We start from the raw sequence: 21,532 nt of genomic DNA on the forward strand, positions 1-21,532 counted from the left end.
TGATTGGCATCAGAGAGGCGGGCTGATGATGTCACAACCACTGAATCAAAATACAAAGCTGCCTATGAATGGTTGAGTGCCGTTCAGACCAACACTATTTTGTCCGAGTCCAAGGCAGGAAGGTCTCATCTTGCACCAGGAACAGTGTTGTATACAGTATGTAGCATCAGCTACATGCAGTTTAAACAGTACACCCACTGGCTTCATGTTAGTGAGGGAAATAGTTTGTTTGGGCCAGCTTGGAGTTTTTTTTTCAAAATGGAGCATTCTTGAAGCTTTTTCAATGCTTTAAAAAAACAATGAAAACAAACGTTATGAACATATCATAAGTGCTATAGACGTGTTAATAAGCATTGCTTCGCTCTTCATGGTCAACACACGTGAGCGAGCCCTAAGTAATCAGCACTTTGTAACAGATATTGTCTGACACTCCCCCTCTCCTTCTCTGCATTCCATAGGAGGACCCATTTTGAGGGGACTATTACTGAGCTATGCCAGCATAAACCACTGAAGTGTGAAAGCACAAAGACTGGCATAAGCAAAAGCTGAAAAAGAAGAAAAAAGTCAGAGCCTTACCAACTTCAAAAACATAGGACTGATGCTGAAACACCCAGGAGGCACTTACTGCCCTATTTGAGTGATCCCTTGTCAATTTAAAGAACCAAAGCATGCTCCCTACATAACAGTAAGGCTAGTTCCAAAACTTTTCTCCACCTAAGGAAACTAGACTACACTGAAGCATGACAGGTATGAAGGGGTATCCTAGGGATGGCCTACATTTTTTTCCTGTAGAAGTGTCCTTTCTCCTGTAGGTGATACTATTATGACCCATGATTATATACTGTTCCAGTGTCTTTTAATAGATGATAGAGTAATAAGAATTTCATATTTCCTAGCTACACATCCCTACATACCTATTGACCCAAATAATAACATTTTTAATAAATGTGACCATTAACAAAATCCCTTTATGCATTTCTGGCAGAGCTGTGCTTTTGGCATGGGTCACAGGAGAAATTTTGCCTCCACAATTTTTTTTTCTGCGCTCAACTGTTTCTTTATGCAAAAGAATGAGAAACCCAAGTCTTCTGTAAACATTGTGTATAGTGTTTGATAATCATTACCAGACTGTGCTGTTAAGGAAGTGCCATTAGCAGATTTGAGAGAAGATAGAACACAAAATGGTCCTTCCTTGAAGTGCCTGAGGACTGGCTGAAAGGCCATAGCTGCTGGTTTCATTAGAACTTTGTGGCAGTCCATCAGGGGTGATAACATGTAGAGTCTTACCTAGCACATGAACATTTCCAAGAGAGTATAAAGCATACATTCAAAGGAATGAACAGAAGAAGGTCTGAATATATTTCTCACCAAAGATCAAAAACTGCAAAATGTTAAATTTATTGAAACAGACTAAGGGCTAATCGAAAAGTAGGATTCTGTTTTTTTAAATACATATTTTATTAATTTTCTCATTTAAACAATATGAAAGAACTAGGAGATGGTTCCATAAATATAGAATAGCCACACTTAAGGCATATAAGAAATTGACATCATGGAGTAAATAGTGGTTAGATACATTATTAAAAAAAGTTAAATATTGATGAAAAAATTTATAATTTTTCTAATCTCTATATACTCCAGTAAAGAATCAGTCCCTGCAAAAGTGATATTTTTGTTTTTTATAGATGGTTTGTCACATATGACATAGACTCTGGTGGTGAGATCTCTGGGCTTCAGTTTATAGGTATAAAAAACTTGCCATAGGATGGAGCAAACTCTTCCTATTTGATTTCATCTGAAATTTGTGTTATGAATATTGTGGTAGAAGCAGCTCAAATTTGGCAGCAATAGAGCTGGGAATTATGCTGGGAAGATCTTGTTGCTGGAGCTCCCTAGAGAAATAAGAATCAAATGATAAACCAGGGGGTAACTCTCCCTCTTGAACTGCACCTATAACTTCAATAATTCCTTGAGGTGGACTTAACTTTCTTTCCATGCTGCATAGGTAGCGTGGCTAATACACACTCCAGGAAAAGATACATTTAAAAAATGCTATATTTTGTGCCCACCTGACCTGCTGTGAAATGGATTACCAGCAAAAAATCCACACAGGAAAGTGCCTCTTCCACTTTTTTTGAGACCTGATCAGCTCTGAGGTACTATGCAGGAGTGGTCACTCATAGGTCTTTTTGATTCTTTCATATGAGATTGACTGTTAAAGAAATGAGATCCCCATAAACATCAAGTGTTTTTAATTCATGGAAAGGATTGTTGGCTCCAAGAAAAAGTACTGCGATTTTCAATCATTTTCAATCCTAGCAGTCTAAGCGGGTGGTTCTTCAAGTAAACAGGTCATTTTCTACATGTAAGTGTTCCATTGAGACTATAAGTACAGATTAAGATGGCCATACACAGGCTTTTTCAACGCTGCAAAAAATGTGGTTACCTTCAGAGAATAGTAAAGGGTGGTGATATAAAAATTCCAGTTACCCAAACTGCAAAAATTGTGGAATGTAAAAAACCTCATGTAAAACCTCTCTCTGCGTACCTCCACTGCATGTTCTCTTGACTAATTTCTAAAAGGAAAATAGGATTTTATTTTACCTACTGTAGAATATTTTTCTTCTTTAGTTGAGGGACACAGAAATTCAGATACAGTAAGGGTACTGATGCCTACAAGAGCATCGACAATGGCGAACAAAAAAGTTGTAAACCATACCAATAAAAAAAAAACCTCTTTCACCCAGCATGCTCCAATTTGGAGAAAAACAATAACAAGATAATGAACAAACACACAAGGGATGGGCCGTGCCCCTCAATGGGCTCCAGGCATAGGTTTGTACATTTAGCACAAAAATCTTCTTTTTCCTTTCTCCTCTAATGAGGGACACAGGAATTCAGAATAAGCTGGGACATCCAAAAGCAGTCAAACTGAGAGCTGGCCAACATACAACTACTAACAGGCCTGCATTCCAGAGTCAGTCTGAAGAACCAATGCCTGAATCTGACTCACCAGATCAGGCCAAGCTCTTACCAGAAAGGAGAGCCATCAACACAACCAGAGAGAGGGCTCAGACTAGGAAGAAAATGTCACCACAAGAAAGGATGACTGCACACTAAAAAAAAACACCAATTTGGATCAACAAAAAGCTGATCAACCAGAACCAACCAAAGCCAGGTGGAACAACACCGATTTTCTACATAGAGAAGAAAAACCTGATGTAGTCAACAAGAAATTGACTCAAGCTCCTGGAAGTAACAGGTACTAAAGGGCAATTAAATCAAAAACAAGTCAAGGTGAAGAGCAGGCCCTAAGCCCTACACTGCTGACCCCAAGGGACACAGGACAAAAACTCAGTTGTCTGTTCAGACACCTTTTGCAAGAGTAGATAAAAACTCAGTTGCCAGCCGTGATTGGCGGCGGGGTCACCCGCGCGGGGGGACGTCGGTGAAGCCCGACTGGTTTTCCCTGCTTACCCACACAACGTCCCATTTCCCTGTCTCTCGGCATTGGGCCGGAGCTACCCCCACTGCTTTCTTTCCCCTCCCCCTTGTCCCCCACTCACCCCCTCACCCTCCCTCCTTTTACCCCGAATGCTTGCAATTATCCCTCTACTCTCTCTCTCCCAATGTTTGGTATAAAAACCTTTAGCTGTCTGTGATCCCATGTGCGTGAGATGTGTTGCATTTCCCCAGTACACCTCGAGACGATCGCAGTGATTGTCCTGAGCCTGGTTGGCTATACTTTGCCTGACTCGAAAAGATGGGAATGTTTGATTTATATGGATATTATGCGGGTATGATGTTTCCCTCTGTAGACTCTACCTCTGATGTCATGCACTTTCTGGGATTGCTGTTTACTGATACCGTTGTCTGTACCTTGAAATACTTTACTTGCTACTTGTTTTGTACTTTTGTATGACTTAAATAAATAAAGAATTTGAAAAAAAAAAAAACTCAGTTGTCTGTTCAGACACCTTTTGCAAGAGTAGATGAAGTAGCAGAATGTGACTCAGAAGACTTCTTGCTAGACCTCGTATGCCATAGAAGTCTTGATTATAGTATCAAATGTAGGGCCAAAAAAACAACATTCCTTGAAGGACAAGCCAGTCAGATGCACTTACAGCCTCTGTGGTCAGTATCTGTGAGGAATTGGGTGAATTTTGTCACAAAGTTTTAAGTTATAGTAAAAGACTCTGACAATGAAGTTGGTGATCAGTCTCACCCGGTGGATCTGGAGGAAACTTTAAGGACTTAGACCCGATAACTATATGTTATGGGATTCCAGATAGCGGAGGACAACAAGTAGGCCCAAAACTGTTGGGAGAGTATGGACTGGATTTACCAGCATCAGCAGGACTGTCTCCTCTGTGTCTGTGTTTAGACATGTTGCACCCAAATGAAGGAGATGCAACTAGGTCCAAAGTGTAGAGCAAGGCCTCAGTGACTCAAAAACACAGGCAGCTGGCACTGGTGAAGGTCGGACAGCTGGAGGTTACCAGATTACTGTAGGCGGGCACTAGGAACCGACAAAAGATCGGAGTATCACGTGGTGCTTATCAAAGCAGGGGCAGCAGGATTTTGCTTTCCTTATGTTGAATGGTGGGAAGAGAGCACACCTGTGCGACACTCCACCTAGCAAATTACATCTGTCCCTCAGCCTTAACCATTTCCATTGTAAAACTTGCAGTACCAAGACATTTGAAAGGCACTTAGGGTAGCAAATAGATGCTAGCTCCTAAAGCTTCAGCCTGAAAAACATTACTTACAAAGTGAGTCTTCGGAGACAGGTTCACACTTTGGGGCTGTGGCACAGTTTTGGACTTGGCTAACTTATACCAGTATACATAGGGCTGGGAAAGAACCACAACACAAAGTCTAGTGCTTGAAAGTCACATTTCAGACTAGCCTGCCAATGTCTGATCCAGTAGAGCAGGGATCCTCAAACTACAGCTGTTGCTCTCCAGCTGTTGCAGAACTACACATCCCATGAGGCATTGTAAAACTCTGTAATTCAGAGACATGACTAGGCATGATGGGAATTTTAGTTCCTGAACAACTGGATGGCCATAGTTTGTAGACCTCTACAGTAGAGTCTAGGTTTGACATTGCAAAGTCATATTTAGGAAAGGCCGATACAAACACCTGTCGTGTAGAGACCAGCTCACAAAGTGATTTACTGAGTAATCTTGATTTTTTAGTTTAGTAATCTTTAAGTCAATAAAAAAAAATGAGCAAAAAAGGCTAGCAAAATATGATTTCAAAATTTCTCAGCAGGGCTGCAACATAGGCATCCTCCTAGGACAAAAGAAAAAAACTTGAGGAATGCCGAGTAGATGAGGAGTTACCCTGAGGCTGGCTAACAATTTTTCCGTTTGCCAGTACCCAATTTTCCTGTAGGCAGCAGTACAAACTAACTGTTGTCCCTCAATGGACGAGAAGGAAATAATTTCTTGCTGGTTTACATTATACAATGCCAACAATTAAAAAAATATATCCGGCTGCCTTCAGGGGATGAGGACATTTTTTTTTTACTCACACTACAGCAGTTTGGACCATACTTTATTGTTTTTTTTTTTTTGCCTTCCTCTGGAACTGTGAGTATAGGGTTCTGTATATTTTTCGGTTTTCCATTAATTTATTTTTGGTTAAACTAGATGGACACGTGTCTTTTTTCAACCTTACTAACCCTGTAACTACCTGTGAATGACCCCCCACTGTTAGTCCACCACTGTGAAAGTGCTCAGCTACTAGTCACACATTAAACCTTTAGGTCACTCCAGAACACAATGTTCCTCCATAATATCATTAAACAGCACGGAACCACCTCGCAGCCCTTTCCTTGCTTTTGTCTGGCTCCTGAAAAGCTTTGTGACATTTCATGATTCTGCTGCCAAAATCTAAAAAGGTCATTTCAGACCCTTGGCTTTGGCAATATGTAATACTACCTCTAGGTTGACAATTAAAGGAAGTGCTATTGAAACAGAAAATATACACTTCAGAATTGGTCTGATGGCATTCAGCAACAGCAACTGTACAAAGTGCACTAATACCTTGTTATACAGTCTCCTCAATATCCAGGCACATTTTCTAGCTGCTACTATGAGGCTGGGAATCCAAAACATCTCTCATTTCGGCATACCTAACCAATTAAGTTTACCTTTAATTAGCACCACCGCAGTGTGCTGAAATGTGTCCTGAAAAGTGGTTCCCCTGGAGGCTGTGCACAACGTAACACGCTTCCAACACATTCTTCTGCAGACACCAGGGAAAATAAATATTCAAAAACCAGGCACACTTCCTATAATATGTTTTTACATCTAATATGAGGCAACGTACCATAGCAAAATAACCACTGAGGGTCCCAAATAGCAAACTGCTAGAAAGAGAAGACATTTGAGGACAAGGAAGGTAAACAGCAATATGTAAACTCTACTTTAAGTTCAAAAGCAGTACTAGGATAATGCTGTAAAGTGAACCGGTTACATGACTAAAACAGCAGCTGTTACCTTTATCAGTACATACTGCACTAAAAAGCACACAGCCACCGTCCTGTTTCCACTTTAACTTCTTTAAAAAGAAAGTCATTAAGCTGCCCGCGTGGAGTGAGGTGGTCACCTACTTCTCAGTGCTGCAGAACAGGTGCCTCACTACCAAAATAGCAAATAGCAGTCCTCATTAGAACATAATTTACAACATACTCCCTGTAAAGGAGGAAGCTAGCTTATTAAGGTGGGGATCAAGGAACTGGGTGTGGTAGCATGTCCCTATCCACAGCTTGCAAATCTTGGAAAAGTAACATAAGTAACCATTCGCTTGGTCTTTAACCCTCCTCTTGTGTTAGGGTCAAAACTGACCCGTTTTCAGGTTTTGAATGTCTATAAGTATCACATAAATTTGTTTATTGCATCAAGATTTTTTTACTTTGTCAGGAACCTCTATTTAAACAATGTAATAGAAAAATAATCCTTTTCACTAAATTATAAAATACTGTGGTGAAAATTAAGACGTTCATGGTGTTAGGGTCAATTCTGACCCAGTTATAATATAGGATTCTAATAAGTTCCAAAACTGAAATCATAAACACTCTCTCTGCTTAGTAACACTGACAGCCAATCCCCTCTCAACCCTGTGAGCTGTAGTTAGGGAGGGGCCTATCTCTTTTCCTGCTTGTCTGCTTCTCTAAATAAAGTGAAGAAACATAGGACAAATTCATTTCAGAGTTGCTGACTTTATTTTACCATTTTTTAAATTTGACAATGAGAGGTATGCTATCAAAAGAAAGGTCTAGGGGTCACACCAAAAATATTAAAACCAATCTTTTCAAGGATAAAGAAGCCTAACAAGGTAACCAAGAGGTAAGAAACAAATTTGATGATAAATAATTATTCAGAGGGTATTTTATGGCTGATTTAAAACACGGGTCAAAACTGACCCTAACATCATGGATAGTAACGGAATTCTATCATAAGAGGAGGGTTAAAACCCTCCTGAACCCATACACTTTATAACTGTATTACAGTCAGGCTGCATTTATAGTAATAAATCTTCTTTTACTCTTTTTATTTAACTGGTAAGTGCTGTTGCGATCTGCAGTCAGATAGCAGCATTCTCACACAAAGCAGGGTCCTGGTCCTCCTCATGGTCTGACATGCCACCCATCATTTCCCAAAAAGAGCAGCATTCGTTACTACCCAAGCAGCGCTACAGATTAGTGCACTATTCCAGGATCCAGCACTTCGTATTCAGATTTTTACAGCTAAAAAAACCTCCAACTTCCACTCTATCCAAAACTACAAACATAGCTTGGGTTTTTTATATATATATACAGTAAAACCTTGGATTGCGAGCATAATTTGTTCCGGAAACATACTTGTAATCCAAAGCACTCTTATATCAAAGCGAATTTCCCCATAAGAATTAATGGAAATTCAGATGATTCGTTCCACAACCATTTATTCATAAGTCCTTCAGTTTATAGTCCATATAAAAAGATTATAGCATTGCGATAGGTTGTGTAACCATAAAATGTCCATCCACAAATGGCGCTTCCATAAGGGGATTAGAAGCAGAATCCAGCAGGGGCTACAGAGTATCAAAGAGAAGAGAGGCGCCTCTAAGTGTAGCATTTAATGAAGGTACAACATTTAGCAACTCACATTGTTGATGAATAAAACAAGCACATCTAAGTATGCAGGCATCCGGGGTAAAACTGTCCACATAGACCATCTTCTGCACCGCCGGCTGCCAGTCTGTAATCCTGACCAGGAAGACCACCCTGCAGTAAAGCGATCTGAAAGCGAGGGGCAGCATGGAAGGGATGACGTAGATGTCGGTGCGGAGGATGGTCTATGTGGACAGCTTTACCCCAGATGCCTGCATGTGCCTGTTCCAATCATCAACCATGTGAGTTGCTAAATGTTGTACCTTCATTAAATTTAACCATATTGCTACACTTAGAGGCGCCTCTCTTCTCTTTTATACTTAGCTGTGACTTGAGGCTACTTGTATATCAAGACATCGCTTGTATATCAAGTCAAAATTTATTTGAAAATTTTGCTTGTCTTGCAAAGCGCTCTTAAACCAAGTTACTCTTAAACCAAGGTTTTACTGTATATATATATATATATATATGTATATATATATATATATATATAAAAAGTCTACACATCTTGTGAACAACTTGAAAATGTTCATAGGTATGCTATAACCAGTGGGCACAAATGATGCAGAGAACAGATTTATGTGCTTCACCTTACTTTTTCCTGGCTTACTCCAGTTTTTTATTTGACCTTGCACCATTATTTAGTGCCCATTCTCGTTCCCTCTTTTTCCACCAGATTGATGTACTTTGATAGCCCTAACTTTGGTTCACCATACTGTCCAAAGTATTGTTCTGGGTGAGGAAACCTATTGCAGAGATGTGATTCCGTTGCTTTAACGTTCTTGCACCATTTAGTCAACATTCACGTTATGTTGCAAGCACCTTACTACCTGTTGTTTGGATATTGTTATTACTGCTGATTGTATAATCACTCTGCTCTGTACTATTGCATACCTTTAAATAATAATAATAAAAAGTCTACACACCACTGGTAAAATGGCAGGGTTCTGTGACGTAAAAAAAAAAAAAAAAAAAAGGAGACAAAGATAAATCATTTCAGAACTTTTTCCACCTTTAACCACTTCTGGACCACGCCTTTTTTTGACACTTTTTGTTCACAAGATAAAATCATTTTTTTTTGCTAGAAAATTACTTAGAACCCCAAAACATTATATATATTTTTTAGCAGAGACCCTAGAGAATAAAATGGAGATTGTTGCAATATTTTTTTATCGCACTGTATTTGCGCAGTGGTCTTACAAACGCAATTTTTTTGGAAAAAAATCTGAATTAAATAATAAGAAAACAGTAAAGTTAGCCCAATTTTTTTCTATAATTTGAAAGATGTTACGCCGAGTAAATATATACCCAACATGTCATGCTTCAAAATTGCGCATGCTCGTGGAATGGCGACAAACATTGGTACTGAAAAATCCCCATAGGCGACATTTTAAAAATGTATACAGGTTACCAGTTTAGAGTTACAAAGGAGGTCTAGAGCTCAAATTGTAAAAGAAAGGAGGGATGATGGCGCTGCCTATAAATAGAAAACTGATATAAAGTGTGGTAAAGTGATCTTAGTGTTATGTCTTCAATGGCCGAAGGTATAAAGTGACTTAGTGCTAATAAAGGTATATACAAATAATACCTAAAGATCACCAATACAATAGTTAACATCAAATAGTGCAAATCTCCAAGTGCAATATATTAAGGTGCTTCTAGAAAAAATTAAAGTGACTGGTGCATAAATTAGTGATACCTATGATAAATATCAAACGTAGGCGATAAACCATAAATCGCACCAAACAATATTTAAATTCATGCAATTATAAAGTGCTTTTACAAGAAAGTGCTATGGTGTCTGGAAAGCCCCAGTTTTACCATATAATATGGTGTAGGGGTGATGTAAAGTGCCAACAGTAAACAATGTTCAATATGCACAGCACAAAAGTCCAGTATGGGAAAACAGTCTATATGTCACATGCAGTGACCACAAGCAAGTAAATATTCACAAATTGATGCACCAGTCACTTTAATTTTTTCTAGAAGCACCTTAATATATTGCACTTGGAGATTTGCACTATTTGATGTTAACTATTGTATTGGTGATCTTTAGGTATTATTTGTATATACCTTTATTAGCACTAAGTCACTTTATACCTTCGGCCATTGAAGACATAACACTAAGATCACTTTACCACACTTTATATCAGTTTTCTATTTATAGGCAGCGCCATCATCCCTCCTTTCTTTTACATTCAAGGTATAGTCTCCGGACTATCATTCAGGGAGGCTGCAGCCTATTTTTAGATCACACATTTTTTATATATATATTTTTTATATATATATTTATACATTTATATATAATTTATACACTGAGAGTTCACCTACTTATCCTCATTTCCAAATAGACCTTAGCGCGGAAGTTTTATATCTTCTAGAGCTCAAATTATTGCTCTCGCTCCAACAATCGTGGCAATACACCACATGTGTGATTTGAACACAGTTTACATGTGTGGGCGTGACTTGCATATGCATTCGCTTCTGCGCAAGAGCTAATGGGGAGCTTTAATTTTTTTTCCTATTTATTTTATCTTGTAAACATCCCTTGTAATAGAAATATGCATGACAGGAACTCTTTAATGTGAGATCTGGGGTCAAAAAGACCTCAGATCACACATCTACACTAAAAAAAAAAAAAGTCATTTTTTTTTTCATGATGAAAAAAAATGGGCTCTTTAAATCCGTTGCTAGGAAGCAACTTATGACGTCGCTCCGGTCCTCCAAGGCCACTGCCCATAAGGGTGATTCTGCGCTGAATCCGCCACTGGGACCACACTTATGTTAAAGTGGACCGCCCGCAGTTTAAAAAAAACATTGGGGTTATGGCAGCTATCTGCTGCCATAACCCCAGTATTTAACGTCAAAGTATTGACGTAAAACTGCGGCTAGCGATCCGTAAGTGGTTATTGTGACCCATAAGCTGTACAACTCAATTGAACAACAAACTGAAATTTTTTAGGTGGAGGGAAGCAAAAATAAAAAACTAAAATAATATGGTTGCATAAGCGTGCACCCCCCTAAACTAATACTTTGTTGAAGCACCTTTTGATTTTATAACAGCACTTAGTCTTTTTGGGTATGAGTCTATCAGCAGGGCACATTTTGACTTGGCAATATTTGCCCACTCTTCTTTGCAAAAACACTCTAAATCTGACAGATTGCGAGGGTATCTCCTGTGCACATCCGTCTTCAGATCACCCCACAGATTTTCAATTGGATTCAGGTCTGGGCTCTGGCTGGGCCATTCTTCTGGTGAAGCCATTCCTTTGTTAATTTGGATGTATGCTTTGGGTCATTCATATTTCCCTCTACCTTAACCAAGGCCCCTGTTCCAGCTGAAGAAAAACAGACCCAAAGCATGATGCTGCCTCCACCATGCTTCACTGTGGGTGTGGTGTTCTTTTGGTGATGTGCAGTGTTGTTTTTGCGCCAAACATATCTTTTGGAATTATGGCCAAAAAGTTCAATCTTGGTTTCATCAGACCATAACACATTTTGGATGTTTTTCTTTGTATGAAAAGGCTTCCATCTTGCCATTCTACCCCATAGCCCAGACATATGAAGAATACGGAAGATTGTTGTCACATGCACCACACAGTCAGTACTTGCCAGATATTCCTGCAGCCTCTTAAATGCTGCTGTAGACCTCTTGGCAACCTCCCCGACCAGTTTTCTTCTTGTCTTTTCTTGAATTTTGGAGGGATGTCCAGTTCTTGGTAATGTTACTGTTGTACTATATTTTCTCCACTTGATGATAACTGTTTTCACTGTGTTCCATGGTATATCTAATGCCTTGGAAATTCTTTTGTACCCTTCTCCTGACTGATACCTAGTAAACAAATAAGATCTCTCTGATGCTTTAGAAGCTCTCTGCGGGCCATGGCTTTTGCTGTTGAATGCGACTAAGAAAAGGTCAGGAAAGACCTACTAGAACAGATGAACTTTATTTGGGGTTAATTAGAGGCACTTTAAATTATGGCATGCGTGTACTGCCTCCTATTTAACAGAAGTGTGATTGCCTAATTCTGAACACAGCTACATCTCCAGTTATAAGAGGGTGTGTACACTTCTGCAAGCACATTATTTTCGTTTTTTATTCTAAACCCCCCCCCACCCTAAAAGATTTTAGTTTGTTTTTCAATTGAGTGGTACAGTTTATAGGTCACGTTAAATGTGGAAAAAGTTCTGAAATTATTTATCTTTGTCTCATTTTTTACATCATAGAAATCTGACATTTTACCAGGGGTATGTAGACTTTTTATAGCCACTGTATGTATATGTATATATATATATATATATACATACACACACACACACACACACAAACACACACACACAAACACAGTATATGTACATTCATTATATGTTAATGAAAGTGAAAAATGTGGCAATTGAGTCTACTAACCTGCACATTTCTGTATTTGTATGTCTGTACCAATAGTGTGTCAAATAAACCTCTGTATTTTTTTTACTATAACAAATACTACAGGTTTTCAAAGGTTGCATGGTTGTTGCAGAACAAATCTAAGCTGGCAAAGGTGTTGGCTAAAATAAAATTATAGGTTGCAAGAATTTAGTTGCTCCTTATTGTGTCTGTATACATTGTTACAATGATTAGTGAACACCAAGTCAGCACTTACCATCCTTTGTCATCATCATCATCATCTTCTTCTTCTGGATCAGACATTTCTTCTTCGGGAGTTTCAGAAATTGCCTGGGTGAGCTTTGATTTAAACCGGTCCAGAAGAGCCAGTGTCTGAAATGTGATACATAGTTATATCTCTCTCTGGACTATTTAATCAAATTGTAATACAATACAACTGTCACATAAATTTTAAATAGTAAATATGTAGGTACTGCATAACATAATTATTTAATGAGTCTTTCACATGCAATTATGCAAAAAAAAAAAAAAAAAAAAGGAAATCGGTTTTGTACACTTGCAGTATTTAGTGACTAAAATGATCATACATGTGATATTACTGACACTTATCTAGTTTATTTAGCAGTAGACCATATTTAAAACTGAGCTCCAGAAAACCAAAAAAGTCCTCCCCTGCAGTGGGGCTGCACTGATTTGCACATTTATTTTAGGGAATAGTAAGAGCAATTTTACTTTTACCTAATCCTACGCTACCCCAGCAAATGGTGCTCCACTCTGTTCCAGCAGTGGATGGTCCATCAGCATCCTCCCTTTCACTGCACCGCACTTGATGATGTCAGATGACTTTAGCCTATCGGAGAATAGTAGAGAAGAGGCTGCAGAGACCAGCCTCTGGTAGTGCAGAGGAGAAGGGAAGTAAAACTGCTTTTCACAGTCCCCAGGCATTAATAAGCAGTTAATTAGTTCAGCTCTTATGTATTAAAATGGCCTCCCCTTTAATTTCTTTTAAAAGAAGAAAATCTATTGTAGTTGCATAAAAAGAGAGAAAAAGCTTTTTTTTTGTGTAATGTCCAGAATTACCTTAGTTTTTTTGAACCAATGTTTACATCCTTTATGATCACATTGAGGAGTGATCGGTGAAGCTGATGTATCCCCAACCACTACACAATATATAATATATTCTTTGGAGTCATCCAAAAAAAACAAACAAGCTATATTGCAGGTGTTTGGTTCCTAATTACGATCCCAGCATTGTGGTTTTGGGGGTTGGGGATTGGTGCAATGGTGAATAAATAAATATTATCTGTGGCACCTAAAGAACCATCAGTACTCTTTAAAGAGGTATTTCATCCATTCCCTCTAAATAATTCACAAAGTGCCACTTAACTGAGGCTCTTTTATCTAGGAAAAACATACTCATAAGTCCAGCAAATCCGATGTAGTCAATTTTTCCTCCCCTGCTCTACCATATAAGTAGCCAGCTGTCTTTTCCTGGTTCTTGCAGCCAGGCCCCCTATGACCAGGTGCCTGGTCCTTCCTACTCTAGATGTGTGGAAGCCACGGCCTCCTGGAATATGTGATGTGGTATCCAAGGAGAAGGCTTCACTTCATTTTTGCCCTAGACGAGAATAGGGGCAGGAGGCATATATAAAAAGAGGTGCACTTGTTTTATGCTGTGATGGAGTGGGGAATTGGGAAGGTGCAATTCTTAAGGGAAGGTAAGCTTTAATGTCATTCAGCACTAGTTCAATCTGTCCCTTTGCTTCAATTTATAGTGTCTAAATTTATTCAGCACATCTGTGCAATATAAGAGCATTTTCCCATTTTTTTGTCTGTTTTAAAATGCTGCAAGTACAGAAAAAATATCTGCTAATCTGCCAGAAATCCAGTGTGCTGCTAACTTCCTGTTTAAGTTACCACAGTGCCTTTGCTGCTCTGAAATTCCAAGCAGTGTTGTCAGCCCTACAGAAAACCCCTCTTCATCTCTATAACATAGAGGTAAGTATACTGTAATCCAAGTGAAGGACTGTTCCTGGATTTCCTTGATATTTCAGTGCAGCAGAGGCAGCGTTGCCAGTACCAATTGGAAGTTAGGAGCTCTAGCAGGTTCATCAGGTATTTTTTCATACCTGCAATATTTTTCAAGAGACAGTGCATAGAAAAATGTTGAGCCTGTTACTGACTTTTCCTTTTGGATGTTTATATCCTCATGTAAAATGATATATATATATTGTAAGCTGGGGAACAGGTAGCAGGTGCAAAGCTCCCTGGGATGAGCAGTCTTTCAGGCACAGATACCAAATCCAGTGTGGTAGTGACAAACAGTGCGGTGTTTATTGGTGCTATATACAAGTTTATATACAGGTGCTGTACAGTGCTTTAGGGAAAACAAGCATGAATAATAATAATAAACAAAAGCCTAGCCGTGTCCCGGCGCTTACTACACACAATGCAGTCCCTCACTAACACAGACTGAGTACAGCTTGTCAGCTTCCAAAGACACAAACTGGTAGTTTTACTGACCTTCCGCTCTCATAGACAAATGTTGTCTGTTTTCCCAGGCTGAGAGAAAGCTGCTGTCTGTCTCAGGTGAGTTTAAATTGGCCTGGGGAAGAGGACCTGGATCATGGATCAGAGATCCCTAAAGGTATACGAGAGATGCCTGGGTGATGTATAAACCCCGAACAGGACTTTTCCTGGCTCTCTCTGGGACGCTCTGCTACATATCCCCCCCCTTGTTTCAAACCCAGGGTTGGAACACCTGTGGCCCAACAGGAGTGAACACGGGACAATCGCATCTACATTCCCCATCTCAACACCTGGCCTGTGTTTTACAGTGAAGGAGTAATCTTGTAGAGCCAAAAACCACCGGTTCACCCGTCTATTAGTCTCCTTCTTTTGGGCCATCCATTTCAGAGGAGCATGGTCAGTTATCAAATCAAACTGACGCCCTAACAGATAGTACCTTAGCGCGTCCAAGGCCCACTTTATGGCTAAACATTCCTTTTCAATGACTGCATACTTTCTCTCGTGTTCATTAAGCTTTCTGCTCAGGTACACCACAGGGTGTTCTTCCCCATTGTGTACCTGTGAAAACACGGCCCCAATACCTACATCAGACGCATCCGTCTGAACCAAGAAATCCTTGGAGAAATCAGGGGAGTACAACACTGGCTGTGCACAAAGAGCCTTCTTTAAGACTTGGAAAGACTCCTCTGCTATTGGGGACCATTTCACCATTACTGATTCTTTCCCTTTCGTAAGGTCGGTCAGTGGGGCAGCTAGAGTTGCAAAATTCGGGATAAACCTCCTATAGTACCCTGCAATTCCAAGAAAGGTTCTGACCTGCTTCTTGTTTGCAGGACGTGGCCATTCTTGGATGGCTTCTACTTTGTTTAACTGCGGTTCAATGACTCCACGACCAATAGTGTAGCCCAAATACCTGGCTTCCTCTAAACCAATGGCACATTTTTTTGGGTTTGCTGTAAAACCTTCCTTGAAGACGGAATCCAGAACAGCCTGTACATGGGGCAAGTGAGACTCCCAGTCAGTGCTATGTACCACTATATCGTCCAGATAGGCAGCTGCATACTGTCGGTGAGGTCTTAGGGTCCTGTCCATGGCCCTCTGAAATGTCGCAGGGGCATTTTGCAACCCAAAAGGCATTTTTTCATACTGAAATTAACCCTCTTAGGGTAGCAAACGCAGTCTTTTCTTTGGCGCTACCAGTCAGGGGTATTTGCCAATATCCTTTGGTCAAGTCTAAAGTAGTTAGATAGCGGGCTTTGCCAAGTCTGTCTATAAGTTTGTCCACTCTGGGCATTGGGTACGTGTCAAACTTTGTCACTGCATTGAGTTTTCTGAAGTCGTTACAGAACCTCCAAGTACCATCCGGTTTTGGGACTAAAACGATGGGGATAGACCAGTCACTATTGGATTCCTTCCTCAATGACATCTAGCTCCAGCATCCTTTTTACTTCATCACTAATGTCCTTTCTCCTCGCTTCGGGAATTCGGTACGGTTTGAGCTTGACACGGACCCCAGGTTCAGTAACAATATCATGCTGAACTGATGAAGTCGTACCAGGTAACTCTGAAAATCTCTCTCTATTCCTTATCAGGAACTCTCTAGCTTCTTGTTTTTGGGAATAAGACAGGGTGTCTGGAATCCTGACCTCAGGGACCAGAGGGGACTCAGTAACCCTATATGTTACAGGGACGGACCTCGCAGTTAAGGCCAGCCTATCCTTCCAGGGCTTTAACAGATTAATATGGTAAATCTGCTCTGGCTTCCTTTTTCCTGGTTGATGCACTTTATAATTGACCTCCCCAACTCTTTCCAATACTTCGAAGGGACCCTGCCACTTAGATAGAACTTGCTCTCTACAGTAGGAACCAACACCAGGACCCTGTCACCAGGTGAGAAGACACGGAGTCGGGCTCCCCTGTTGTATATTCTCTGTTGGGCTGCCTGGGCCTGCATTAAGTGTTCCTTTACCATAGGCATGATCACTGCAATCCTGTCCTGCATTTGAGCGATGTGCTCAATGACACTTTTGTGGGGTGTCTGCTCCCCCTCCCAGGTTTCCTTGGCTATGTCTAAGAGTCCCCGAGGGTGTCTCCCACAAAGCAATTCAAAAGGAGAGTATCCCGTAGAGGACTGGGGTACTTCCCTGATGGCGAACATCAAGTACGGAATCAAGAAGTCCCAGTTTTTTCCATCCTTGTCCACAACCTTTTTTAACATACTCTTTAATGTTTATTGAAGCGTTCTACAAGGCCATCAGTTTGAGGGTGGTATACGGAGGTTCGCAACTGGGTCACCTTAAATAACTTGCACAACTCTTTAGTTATTCGTGACATAAATGGAGTGCCCTGGTCCGTAAGGACCTCCTTAGGGATCCCAACGCGACTGAACACCATGAACAACTCTTTAGCAATGTTCTTAGCGGATGCAGTGCGTAAGGGAACTGCCTCGGGGTAACATGTAGCATAATCCATGATTACAAGAATGTGTTGATGACCCCGGGCAGACTTGGGGAGTGGACCTACGAGGTCCATGGCAATCCTCTCAAAGGGCACTTCAATAATGGGTAAGGGCACTAAAGGACTTCGGAAGTGGGGTAGTGGGGCTGACATCTGACACACAGGACAGGATTGACAATAATTGTCAATATCTTTCTGTATCCCAGGCCAGTAAAACCTGCGTAACACCCTTTCAGTGTTTTTTTCAACCCCTAAATGACCTCCCAGTAAGTGTCCATGAGCCAATTCCAGTACCACCCGTCTGTAAGGCTAAGGGACCACCAACTGCTCAACAATTTCATCGTTCTTTTTATATACCCAATACAATAAATCTTCATTGCTGCTGAAAAAAGGAAACAGGGCCTGTCCCCTGGTTCAACAGGTACATCATTAAACATTACTACATTCTCCCAGGCCCTGGCAAGGGTAGGGTCTTTTTTCTGCTCGGTACCAAAGTTTTCCTTGTGCACATTAAGATCAGCAAACTCCAATGTAGCCTCAGGGTCACCAGAAGGCTGTTCACCTGGACTGGCTGTGGGGACTTCCTCAGGCTCCTCCAGTTCTCCTGCCATAACAGAGAAAGGAAAATCCGGGGAACCTTGAGAGGAATCCCTTAAACCCACATTGTCAGTGATGGCCAGGGGTTCTGGCTCCACCACTGAGTCAGTTACTGTGACCGAGTCGGGACGATCCCACAGTTCCCAAAACTTAGGGAAGTCTCTACCAATGATGGCCTCGTGCACTAAGTGGGGTACAAGTCCAACCGGATGGGTCACCGTACCTAAGTCAGTTTCAAAGCTAACAGTAGCTATAGGATACTCCCGAGTATCACCATGTACACAGATCACAGCAACTTTTTTTCCATTTAAATTCACATTTTCAACCATTTCTGCTTTAACCAAAGTCACTAGACTTCCTGAGTCCAGCAAGGCCGTAATAGGCTTATTATTAACAGTTATTTGGCATATGTGCTTTCCTACACCTGGCGCAGCAGCGCATGAAACAGCAGCAAACATAGACTGCCTTCTAAGAGACATGTCACACTGCATGGGTTCATCTGTCAACGGACAGTTTGCTGCAACATGTCCCAGTTCCTGGCAACGGAAACACCTGATGTTACCCCAGTTAGGTTTGTTGACAGGCAGTGGCTTCCCTTGTTTGGGACGCCAAACTTCAGCTCTGGCACCAAAAGTCCTCCCCCCTGTCTCCTTGCCATGCTAACCACCCACTTCCCCTGGAACAGTCTTACCGGTTGCCTGGGGAGACCGTGGCTTTGGGTGGAAAGTCCGTGCAGCTGTAGGGGTGGTGACCAGGTTCTCTGCAGCATAGTACCTCTCAACAAGCTCCACCAGGTTGTCCGCCGACTTGGGGTATCCTTGAATCACCCACTTCTGCAAAGGAGTTGTTAATGACCTCAGGAACTGATCCATGACTACATGCTCCACTATTTGTGGCCCAGACAAGGACTCCGGCTGTAGCCATTTTCGCACCAGGTGGATTAGGTCAAACAACTGTGATCTTGGGGGCCTCTCATCTTGGAAGGACCAGCTGTTGACACCGAGACGCGCCAGGATTTCCTGCTTGACCTTTTCATACTCTCCTGCATCCACGGACTCCAAATCGTAATAGGCCTTCTGCGATTCCCCAGTAAGTAAGGGAGTGATCAATCCTGCCCACTTGGTTTTGGGCCAGCCTTCCCTCTCAGCGGTTCTCTCAAACGTAACCAGAAAGGCCTCTGGGTCATCATAAGCAGTCATCTTGGACAGGAAGTGACCAACATGGATGGCTGAGGAGCGGTCTCTAACTGTTTCTGTTTTCACAGCAGACTCCTGTGCAAATGTCTGCACCACCTCAACCAGCACCTTTCTGTCTGCTTCTGCAGCACTTGCCAGTTTTTCAAACATCAACTGGGTTTGATTTTGTACAGCACCAATCTGTTGTTGAATCAAAGAGTTTGCTTGCTGTTGTGCAGCGTTTGCTTGCTTCGTTTGTTCTTGTACAACACCAATCTGTTGTTTAAACAAAGAGTTCGCTTGCTGCTGTGCAGCATTGGATAACACCAACTGTTTGAGGATTTCCTCCATGTTTAGTCACTCCAGGTACTGGCCCTTTAATTAGTAACTTACTACCACTGACCGCAGGCCTCCACCATATGTAAGCTGGGGAACAGGTAGCAGGTGCAAAGCTCCCTGGGATGAGCAGTCTTTCAGGCACAGATACCAAATCCAGTGTGGTAGTGACAAACAGTGCGGTGTTTATTGGTGCTATATACAAGTTTATATACAGGTGCTGTACAGTGCTTTAAGGAAAACAAGCAGGAATAATAATAATAAACAAAAGCCTAGCCGTGTCCCGGCGCTTACTACACACAATGCACTCCCTCACTAACACAGATTGAGCAAGCCTACAGCTTGTCAGCTTCCAAAGACACAAACTGGTAGTTTTACTGACCTTCCGTTCTCATAGACAAACGTTGTCTGTTCTCCCAGGCTGAGAGAGAGCTGCTGTCTGTCTCAGGTGAGTTTAAATTGGCCTGGGGAAGAGGACCAAGATCTGAACTGGATCATGGATCAGAGATCCCTAAAGGTATACGAGAGATGCCTGGGTGATGTATAAAACCCGAACAGGACTTTTCCTGGCTCTCTCTGGGAAGCTCTGCTACAATATATATATATATATATATATATATACACACAGACATACACACACACAGTATACTGTAAATATATATATTTTAATAAACACGGTTAATAAATCACCTGTTGTTCTCTGGATGAACCTTTCACTGCATTCTTTTTTTTGCAGCTTTCGTACTTTTCTTTCCCCTTGAGATATTCTTCCAGAGCGCTATTAGCCACAGTTCTTTCGGCTAAAAAAAGAAATGGGTAAAATGAACCTCATTTATATAGTTATAATAGTTTCCCATCCCCACTTTAAAAGTATATGGTAAACAAGTTTCCTATTTTAGTCATATTAGCCAAACAATCTAAATATATGCCCAACATCCAAATATATGCCTGGCATTAAATCATCTAAAATAATACCGGATTTATACATCTAAAAAATGTAACAATATTATCTATTTTGTTGCCATTGAGAACTGGCATTTTATACAGCATCATATTATACCTGTTTTTTCTAAATCCAGGGAAGGGTTTTAGATACATCAGAGGTAGGATGGACCATCACAGCTATATCGAAGATGAAGGAGGGGGGGGGGGGGAGCAGGAAGAGCTAAGCTTAAATGATTAATATTCTCCATGCCAAAGTCACAGAGGTGCTGTTCCAACACAAGTAAATATACTGCCAATATATAAGAAAATAAAATTCAAATAGTAAGCTGGCACTCTTTGGAGGTACATGTGCCAACTAGCCTAGCCAAAAGGGATTTCTTTTAGAAAAATAAAAATGCCTCATAGTAATATGATTAATAACGCACACACATAGAGCCAAGATCTGTCCTATTTCTAGCCACCTTTGATAACTATACTTATACTGTATGTATACTGTGTTACTATACAGTAAAACTATTACAAATACAGTTGTATTCTGATGTAATGTGGATTTAAAATACAGTATATGCGATAGAACCCTATGTTCTTTGTCTACCAGGAATACTAGGCTACAGTTGGACCAGTGTACCGACCATGCAAGTAACAACAAAATGAATAAGAATAATAAAAAAATGGGACTTTAGACTTACCGTAAAATCCATTTCTCTGATGTTCATTGATGGACACAGCTCCTGATTCTTCTTAAAGCGAAGTTCCACCAAAAAGTGGAACATCCCCTCATCTGCTTCCTCCCCCCTCCGGTACCACATTTGGCACCTTTCAGGGGGGAGGGGGGAATGGGTACCTGTTTTTAACAGGTATCCTTCTCCACTTCCGCGCTGTCCCTCAGAAGATCAGCCCCCTCCTCCTTTCTCCGCTGCTAAGCCAATTAGAATGCGCAGC

General features: G+C 40.9%; 1 protein-coding gene across 1 annotated transcript in view; it reads right to left on the reverse strand.

Annotated features, from left to right (window-relative positions):
• The window catches only part of CWC27 (CWC27 spliceosome associated cyclophilin), a 371,659-nt gene that overhangs the window by 80,729 nt on the left and 269,398 nt on the right, over nt 1-21,532 (reverse strand). The window contains exons 12-13 of the mRNA XM_082248209.1: nt 20,336-20,445; nt 12,808-12,923 (exon numbers count right to left, since the gene is read on the reverse strand). Of these exons, the coding sequence (XP_082104335.1) occupies nt 12,808-12,923; nt 20,336-20,445 (226 nt within the window). The remainder of the gene's footprint in view (nt 1-12,807; nt 12,924-20,335; nt 20,446-21,532) is intronic.

The sequence above is a fragment of the Pelophylax lessonae genome (genome assembly GCF_965119305.1).
Source record: "Pelophylax lessonae genome assembly, chromosome: 1".
NCBI lineage: Eukaryota > Metazoa > Chordata > Amphibia > Anura > Ranidae > Pelophylax > Pelophylax lessonae.